The following is a 9716-nucleotide window of genomic DNA, read 5'->3' as shown; positions in this document are numbered from 1 at the left end:
TTCATGTGAGTTCGCTGACATCTTCACAAAGGGCCTGCCTACAAGTGTGTTTGAAGATTTTCGATTCAGTCTAAACGTCGCCGCCAGCCTCGTTCCGACTGCGGGGGCTGTTAAACACACTTTTGTATTCTGTCACGATGTACTGTTGTAACCCCTCAATATAGGCTAGTGCTGGTAGTGCCCTGGAGGATCGGATCGCATCCTATGCATCACCGTATGTAACCTCTCACTCTGTAATGCAAACACATCTGAGATTCATAATACAATTGTAAAAACTGCACCAATAGTCTCACCGGTCCAGTTTTTAAACTATGATCACACCGGCTCCATTTCTCATGGTGAGCAATGCACGGCAAAGTAGACATACTCCATAAATCACAGATTCTTAGGCAATCATTACAATACCAAATGCCAATACTTAGGTGATCCATGATCAATATAGATAACACTATTGGGTGATGGAACGAACTGGCCGTGGTCAGCCTTTTCTTTGCAAGAAGTATTTGATTTGTTGTATGTCAAAGGAAAATTACGTGAAAGATTTGTGTTTCGCTGAATATTATCCATGAGTTGGGTTATGTTTGGACTTAGAGTTGTAATAGATGTGAGTATGGTACAAGTAGTGTTGAGGAGGTACCACAAGTTGTAACACATGACGATTCGATAGTGACATGTATGCAGCCAGTGGCTTGTGCGGACGCCAATGGCTACCAGGTGTTGCAGTATTAGGCCTTGTTCGTTTAATCCCTGGGAGCCAGGGATTGATCTGGATTGAGGCCTGGTTCTGGTTTTCCAGCCCGACGCGGTATTTTTTCCAGCCCACCAAAAGCTTTCTCTTCGGTTACACCCCGACGGGAATATTAGCCCAGCCCATCCCGTCATCTTGTACTAACAAGATCTGGAAAAAATCTATCGCCACCACTGGAAAAAATTTCACGAAGCAGGATGCGAGAAAAGCGATTATAGACGGGATCTGGGCAGAGATTAACCAAATGGGTGAAGACATGCAAGGGATTATGAGTAAGGGATAAATCTGGATTGTTGGGGTTCGGGTGGAAGGCTTGGATTAACCAAATCCATGTCTGGGTGGAATCCATGTTTGGATTCAATCCCAGCAAAATGAACGAGGCCTTAGAGGGAGGAGAGTCCCAAAGTAAGCGAGCTCACCGAACCTTATAAACAATTGCCCTCATCGTGTTGTGATTTCTTGGGCGTTGCGATTGCTTGGTTCATTGGTACTTTCGGTAGTAAGTTACTACAGTCTATACTAACTAGCATTGTGGTTGTCTGCCAGTTAAACAAAAGTGGTAAATGTAACTTGCAACAGTGTCACGCAAGGAATACCGGCCTAGAACGTGATCAACTTTACTTTGCTAAAGCAGTTTGGCTCCACGTGGCTTAAATTCATATCAAGGCCGGACCGGCCCTTGTCACATGGTTGACACATGATCGCTGGGGAAAAGCCTCCTCGCTGCTACTATATCTTGACGAGAGCTCCAGCTATATGTCTTCAAACCGAGAGGTGAGGTTTGAGGCACCATCGGTATCCCCATGGAATCAGCCGTGTCTACCACCGACCGTCAACATGTTGACTGCTATAGGAGAAAGAACACCCTGATGCTGGCCACGCTCATGGCGAGCGCGACGTATGCAGTGGGGTTCAACCCTCCAGGTGGTGTCTGGCAGGACATGGCCGGACACCTCCCCGGCGACCCAATCATGCGCTCCACCCACTACCGCCGGTACCTTGTGTTCTTCTACTTCAACGCCGCCGCATTCACATTGTCGCTAATGGTGGTTGTCCTCACCCTGATTCTCAACGCCCGCCTCAAGAAAAGCGGGCGTAGGTTCGACCTGCCGCTGCAGCTTCTCATGGGGACGGCCGCGTTGGCTTTCATCGCGGCCTATGGTACCGGGGCTTGCTGGGACAAATTCAGGGTCGTTGTCTTCTTCGTATTTCTGGCCATTCTCGTGCTCAACGTCATGTTGCAGTCTTTGATGTTCGGGCTATGGGGTGATGATGAGGAGGACGAGATTGAAAAGAATCTCGGCAAGCTTATGGCGCCGCTATCAATGTTCGCGCTGACCATCTCCTACATGGGCGGGCTGAGCACGCCGGGTGGCTTCTGGGACAGCGCCGAGGGCGGCCACCGCCCAGGCGACGCCATTCTGCGCAGCAAACTCCTGCACCTGTTCTTCTACTTCAACACCGGGCAATTTGCTTCCTCCCTGTTCGGCGTCTTCCTCCTTATGTGCAGCGGACTACAAGTTAGGTTTGTGGCTTCCTTCATGAAGATGTCGCTGCTTTACCTCATGGTGGCGTACACCGTCGGCAGCAGCAGGGGCCGCCACACGTCCATCACTATGATCTGCAGCTTATTTGCGGCCGTCGGGGGCTACGTCATATTATATGTGGCTATTCGTGGGCGCTTCTCTGGCTTGTTTGAGAAACTTGGCGGGCGCTTCTCTTGTTTGTTTGAGAAAGCTCAAGGTAATGAAGGCACCGGCAGCACAAGTACAAATGATGGCACCGCCGGCAGCAGGTAATATGCCGATCTATAAGCCCTATATATTACTCTAGTATCGTACCATGCATAGTCGATCTGCAAATCAATCATGAGCTTAACTACTCTCGCTTGCACCAGAGATGATTTGAAGGCCGTCGCAGAAAGGCAACGTCGTCGGGCATCCTCTCTCGTGCAACTGCTCGCTGGCCTTGCGGTATCCGTCACTTACCAAGCCGGGATGTATCCGCCCGGGGGCGTCTGGCAGGACGGCCACAAGGCCGGTGACCCGATCCTCCTCACGACCAACCCCACGAGGTACAAAGCTTTCTTCTACTGCAATTCGGTTGCCTTCGTTGCCTCGTTGCTTGCCATCTTGCTTGGCCAGAAAAGCTACCTGAGTGAGCACCACGCACTGCAAGCGACCATGATACTGGACTTGCTCAGCCTCGTGGTTGCTTATGCAATCGGGAGCTGCCGGGACCAGATCTCCTCCATGTATGCCGTGGGCATCGCTGGTGCCGCGGTGGTCTACGTGGTCGTCCACGTTCAGTATTTCACGCTGGGGCTGGGCAGCGCGGACAAAGATGATGACGATGCTGCGACCAGTGCGATGGTGGACAAGGGAGGGCGGTTCATCCTGTTCGCAATTCTGGTGGCCAGCATCACCTACCAGGCCGGCTTGACCCCGCCCGGTGGCTTCTTGCTCCAGGACGACATCGAAAATGGGTTCGCGCAGCTGATCTCGGGCGTTGTTGGTATCAACAGCCGTCGTCGTCGCTGTAAGATTCCCGCTCCGGGCCCACCAGCTGCAAGGTTTGACCGGGCCTTTTTTCCAATACGAGATTGCAGCAGTACGATACGGGAGTATACGGTGGGGCCCTGCTTACGTGTATGGTAACTGTACAAGGGGAGACGAGACTCACAAGTCACACCCTCAGGCGAGAGCGGAATCGACATCTAGATCTAGACGCCGCCGGCGATGCAGGTCCATCGTTCTCACTGTCCTCGCCTCCTCTGCCTCTGCTCGTCCGTGTGTCGACCAGATCTGGCGAAGATCTGAGATAGCTTCTCCATGGCGGCCACCAAGGATTTACCGGTCTGCTACTCAGGTGAGATCCCCGGATTCATGGAGTACAGTGGTCGGGCCTCGCCAGTCGCCACGCCGCGTGCTCTTCCAGCGTCAAGGGAGCTTCACAGCTTCGCTCTTCAGTACCGGAGTCGGGCTCGCTTGACTGTTGCGCCAAGTATGGGGATGGGCGACGGCGACCCGAGGCTTCCCCGTGATCTGTTTCTTTGGTATGCACTCTGCGTTTCCCTTTTTAAAAAACTGGAGGTGCCATTTTTATCACAGCACCCAGCCTTGCGAGCCCCATTTCCTTCAATTGGTTCCCTCTGCTTTTTTTGTTCGATCTCAATAAATTGGCTTGCTACAGTATTATAAGTTCCTCTCCAGTTCTTTGAGTTCATTTTTTGTGGTAGATTGTATGATAATCCATATGACAAATTACTACAAATTTATATTCGGAAAACCTTTCCAAACTTTATAAATAAATTCACAACATTTTTACAATAGCTAACAGTGAATCTTGTGCATCAGTACACATAAAGATTTTTGTTCAGATCTTTTCCTGCCAGTTGCAAATGCGTTCGACTTACTCCTGTTTGCTTCATAAATTAATTATGTGCTTTAGTGTTCTAGACAATTATAGACGACGCTGAAGTTTAAAAATCAATAGATAAGTACCCGTCAATTGCAGATGCGCTTGTTGGCCACCATTTTCAAAGCAGGTCAGTCTGCAATCTAGCTGCAGGTTTAGGCAGTAAATGATCAGCTCAGGGGCGGCTTGTGGTGTTGTATGTGCTGCCATTTGGAACCTTTTTTTTATTAGAGAGTAGTTTTGTTGAAAAGTGTTATTTTATATTATGATGTCTTCCTTAGCTGTGTGTTCTAATTTACTGCCTGAAGTTATTTTAATGTATCCCACATTGTTAGATTTACTATTTACCGAATTTAGTTATGAAGTTGTTTATGGCGAGATAGTCAGTCAACATAGCATATGTCTATCCCCCATATAAGGCTTTCAAATAGCCTGTATCTATGCCCCGGGAGAAGTTAATGATGCGCATAACTCTTTCTGTTTTATTTGTTGCTTTTGGTAGCAATGCCACTGAACCCTCTCCAGCAAGAGGCGGCAATGCTTACACAATGTGGATATGAGGACTTCAATACATTCAATTGTGTAATCCAACTAGTATGTGCCTTGAGTAATATATATTAAACGATACATCAAATTCATAGAGGAAACATAAAGGACTAGATGGTACTACGAGGTGTACTAGTTAGGAATTATGTTGAGGACCGCATGGGCTATACATGGTCACACCATATGACGACGAGATCACACACGGATCTATGAGAAGGGCAAAAAGAGACGTAATTGTGGAATTCTTATGATTTTTTTGACTTGTTTCTTCTATGAGATGCAATAATGTACTATGTGGGTGTTTATTGTAGTTTTTTTCTTGAGGGCCGCATGCATCCCAATTGATCTTCTCAATCATTGCTTGTACATGTGGCATGATTATTAGGACTATATAAGATAACCCATGTACCTCTAAATATCTAGGAGGACCGTGTATCATGTTGACATTGTGTCTTACCGGAGAGATGAGAATTTTTTGATAAGAAAAGAAAGAAAGTAATCCATGTGTAAATTTTTTAAAATCAAGAAAGCAATATAAATTTGTTGATAAGTAATACAAGAAAGACATAAATACTTATTGTATGTGTTTGTATTCTACAGACCATCAACATTCGTCGGAGTTTATCCAATACACATACTTACGACATAGGACCATAAGACGTTGAACCATGTACTATATGTAAACCTTGCGAAGGACCGCTCAGGCTGACAAGGTTATCAATGTGGCGGCAATGCCACTGAATCCCCTCGATTAGGAAGCGACAATGCTTACCTCACGTAGATATGGGGATTGACAAGGTTATCCACGAGGTGACAATGCTAGTGAACCCTCTCTAGCAAGAGGCGACAATGCTTATCCAACGTGGATATGAGGGTTTCAATATATCCAGTTGTGTATTCCAACTGCATTTCTGAACACTAGAGGACGGATTCGTAGCACCGGTGGGGAAATAAAACAATCCAATGATAGATTCAAACCATAAACTCCATTATATAACAGAAACAACGAGAAGACAAATATAGCAACGAAGATGTTGGGACGGGAATAGGAAGAAACCTCGGAAACAAGCTCAGAATCCAAGAATCTTCACCACTTGCCACATTCGAGATTGGCTCCACAGGGACATTGCGATACAGATGCCTGCTTGGTTTTTGCCATAAAAAAGGAAAAATATATTAGATGGATAAAATCTGGGGGAGCGGTTTGTAATTATGTAGTAATATCAAGCAGACAAAAAATCTAATGCAAGCCATCACGTGCTTGTAGATATGTAGTAATGTCAAGCAAGCAATCAATCTACCATTTGTTCACTGGTCCATGTTGACACCGAACAAAAATTCTCCATATTCTGTTAACAGCCTTTTTTGTGGCATAGTCTGATCAGTTAATATAAAAGCGTCCAACCTCCATGAAGAGAAACTCAAGTTTAAGTTAGCTATTTCAAAACAGCACCATGATTTCACCAGATGATCTAGGCATGATGAACACCTGCACGTCATTACCGTTAACTAATCATCCATCTACTTACGGGGTGAAGACAAATTTTTGCTAACCTGCCGAAGGCATCCAAGAAATCTTCTCCCTGTAGCAGCCATGTTGAATGCTACCTTCCTCTGAGGGGCCTCACCATGACGGCACCTTTGATGCGTTTTGAGATCCGTCCCAGCGAAGCACGGATCAAGGATCTCTCGATGCAGGTCCAGGAAGGCGTCGTGGTCGGCGTAGCTCTGGTGGGGAAACGGAATCGATAACAAGAAATTAAACTGACGAGAATGTATCGAGCAACGGGCTGAAAACTGTGGATCAGCTGAGGAAGATTACCTCGTTTCCAAACTCAGAATCTCCGGCGGGATCATCACTTTGCAGATACGAATCTGGATCGGCTTCTTCTCCTTTGAACACGGTCCACGGTGACATAGCGAGGTTTTTCCAGTATACACTTCAAGATCTCGCGAATAAACCGGGATCTGTATAACTGCACAGAGGAGATGCTTCCGGTAATGGCGGCGGCCGATGGTGAGGTTCCTGGCCGCGACGGACTGGCAGCTGAGGCAGTCGGACGACTGCACCGTGGTGTCGCTGAAGCAGAGGCCCCGAACAAACGCTCGGCCGGTGGAGCTCAGGGACGCGAAGCCCGTCGGCGCGGCGGCGGAGGGCAGCTCGGCGAGGAGCGGGAGCAGGCTGCTGAGGAACTCCGTGGCGTTGGTGGCGTTGGTGAGGATGGACGGTGCTCAGAGGTAGCACTAGATGAAACTCCCTGCCACGCGTGTGCGCTTCTCACTGCCGGAGCTTTGGGGTAATGGCGGCGGCGCGGCCTGTGGAGAAGAAAGGGGAGATAGGAGTGACCTCGGAGGGGCGTGGGGTGGGGGAGGGGGACGATGCGTACGTGGAGGACGGGCCCACCAGGGAGAATATTTTCACTCCAATACAGTACCGCATAATGTACACTATACGACAGATACGGGATCAATACATGACTGGGGCCACTTTGCGGTCAACGGGAGGCGCGAATCACTGGTGCTCGGTAGCGGTCCTGATATCTACTTCGCCCGAGATCAGCAGCGAATTCTGCGGGTCGGACACATCCAGTGCGGGCATCGCGTTGGCGACCCGGTTCTCCTGTGCAACAATCCACTCCGCTACAAGGTCTTCTTCTACTGCAACTCGGTGAGCTTCATGATGTCCACCGTCCTCCTCTTGCTCCTCGTCAACCCCAATATGTACAGGCCAGCCATACGAAGCCATGCCTTATCTCTCTGCTCCGGTGTGAGCTTCGTCTGTCTCGTTGGTGCCTTTGCTGCCGGAAGCACGCAACATCTGAAAACATCCATCTCCATCGTTGTGTTGGCGGCTGCGACCTTCCTCTTATGCCTACCCATCCTGCTCACCGTATACTGCTGTTTGCCGTCCCGGACCGGCCGGCTGGTGACGGACAATGCTCTGAAAACGGCGGGGAAGCCAGGCGACAACAAGCCGGTATATCTGATGACTCTAGCAATCCTAGTGGGGAGTGCCGCCTACCAAGCTGGCCTAGATCCGCCGGGTGGATCCTGGCAGAGTACAGGCGACGGGCACGACGCAGGCCACCCAGCAATGCATGACAACAGGAGGAACCGCTACCTCGCCTTCCTCTACGGCAACGCTACCTCTTTCGTGGCCTCCATCTATCTCATCGAGCTGCTGCTGTTCAGCAGGTCGTTCCCGAATTGCATCTGGTTGAAAAAGGCGATAGAACCCACGGTTGTGGCGCAGTATGTTGGATTCCTAGTGGCCTACGCAGCCGGATCAAGCAGGCACTGGAAGACGTCGGCGCACATCGGGACACTGGTCGCCGCCGTCCTGGCATATGTAACCGCCCATGTAGTACTGTCGGACTGCAGAAGGAAAAGCCGGAGAAAGTCCAGCGAAAATTCTCTTCAGCGGTGTGCTCAAGGTTAACCGCATTATCGGTGTTTGATGTAGCTTTGTTCTAGTACATTTTAGTACCTGCTCAGCTTTATGTACGCCTTCTTGCATTCTATTCTAGTTGGTGTGTAATCTGTAATTTTATGGAATATTGCTAAGGATCCATGGGGAGATTCAGGGAGCCTCTTCACTAGCCGTTTGGTATATGCTATGTAAGTTTCAATCTTTTCTAGTTTCTTTCAACCTGAGTGGTGCATGGCTGCACAGAGCCCGAGGAAGAACCATGATCCTGGCATGGATGGAGGAATTAAGACCTCCAGGCGACTTCCGCGTCCGATACCTGCACCATGATCAACGAGCAAAGGGGAGGAATGTGCAACATCCATAAAGTGGTCAACTGACAATAAAGAAGACTCCGAGACAAGTGGTAAAGCATGGGAGTTTGGCATATTGACAAAGGAAAACACATGCTCGTCAAAGATAACGTTCCTAGAAATATAGACACGATTAGACGGAACATGAAGACATTTGTATCCCTAATGAAGAGAAGAACTGTAGCCCAGAAAAACACACTTCTTCGACCGAAAATCAAGTTTGTGGTTTTTATAGGGTCGAAGGTGAGGCTAGCAAGCACACCCAAAGATCTTAAAAAAGGTGTATTCAGGTGGTTCATTCAGAAGTTTTTGGAGTGGAGTTTTCATATCATCCCAAGGACACCTTCAGTCATCGAGGAGACAAACCCTGAGAGTATAGCTTGATCCTGCTGGACCCAATGTTGGTGCGCCGGGTTAGGGACATGATGCATGTGACCGGCGTGAGGGGCAGCAATGTGAGGGCTCGGACATGGAACGGTGCCATCCACATATCCCATGAGTAGATGACTGCGAAGGAGCGGACCAACTTGTGCACGCCAGAACAGGTAATTCTCGTTGTGCATGGAACTTGCATGCTACTGGCTGGCAGCGTTGATGTAGAGCCATATGGTGAGGCAGCGTTGATGTAGAGCCATATGGTGAGGCCAGGGAAGCTGATGGAGGGGCTGTTCCATACGCTAGCATGAGTGGCGTTGTTGAGGGCGGTGTTCCAGAGTTTGTTCCAAACGCTGCTGCTCCATGCATCATCTGATATGGAAATCCTGGGTAGTAACCAGGGTAGTTAGAAGCCATGGGCGAGAAACCCATCGCGCCCATCACGGGTCCAAGGCCAGCGTGACCCAGGGAAGCTGCGATCCGGGCGGCGTCCGTGTAGATCAAGGACGAGGGCTACCCGGTCATCAGGTTGCTGAAGATTGGGGCCGACGCCGGAGGAACAACGGCGTCTGAGGCATCCGTGGTCGCGCTCATGCTCGCGCTCGGATTTGGCAGCGAGGCGGCCGGCAGCGGGGCGACCGGTAGCGAGGCAGACGAAGGCACGATCACGGACCCTGTGGACATCGGGGTAGAGGCCATTGACTGCGGCGGCGGCAGCGCAACACAGCTGCGGCGGCAGCGGAAGAGATGATCGGCGGTGGCCGACTAGGTTAGGAGCGATGCTCTGATACCATGAAAACGGAACGAGAAGAGATTTGCCGTCCCGACGTGCCTCGTCGGGTAGAGTTCG

General features: G+C 49.6%; 2 protein-coding genes across 4 annotated transcripts; one reads left to right on the top strand and one right to left on the bottom strand.

The window, feature by feature from the left end:
• The first annotated feature begins 1551 nt into the window (after positions 1-1551).
• Positions 1552-8150, top strand: LOC124647853. Its single transcript, XM_047187717.1, has 3 exons — positions 1552-2543; positions 2646-3221; positions 7298-8150. The coding sequence occupies exons 1-3, from the start codon at positions 1552-1554 to the stop codon at positions 8148-8150; spliced, it is 2421 nt and encodes an 806-aa protein (XP_047043673.1).
• LOC124646510 lies at positions 5613-6791 on the bottom strand. Of its 3 annotated transcripts, none has more exons than XR_006986361.1 (3): positions 6534-6791; positions 6013-6439; positions 5613-5852 (listed from the first exon to the last, which is right to left on the bottom strand). XR_006986361.1 is itself a non-coding variant. In XM_047186615.1 (3 exons), exons 1-3 carry the CDS (start codon positions 6627-6629, stop codon positions 5799-5801), a joined length of 324 nt encoding a protein of 107 aa, XP_047042571.1. In that variant the 5' UTR covers positions 6630-6789; the 3' UTR covers positions 5613-5798. The 3 variants fall into 3 exon arrangements, 2 of the variants coding, with proteins under 2 accessions (XP_047042571.1, XP_047042572.1); XM_047186615.1 differs by having other exon boundaries at positions 6266-6439; positions 6534-6789; XM_047186616.1 differs by lacking the exon at positions 5613-5852 and having other exon boundaries at positions 5891-6200; positions 6266-6439; positions 6534-6790.
• Positions 8151-9716: the final 1566 nt, after the last annotated feature.

This window comes from Lolium rigidum, chromosome 4 (genome assembly GCF_022539505.1).
Source record: "Lolium rigidum isolate FL_2022 chromosome 4, APGP_CSIRO_Lrig_0.1, whole genome shotgun sequence".
NCBI classification, from domain to species: Eukaryota; Viridiplantae; Streptophyta; class Magnoliopsida; order Poales; family Poaceae; genus Lolium; species Lolium rigidum.
Note: the sequence above shows the minus strand (reverse complement) of the source record. Positions and strands in the feature narration are given on the sequence as shown.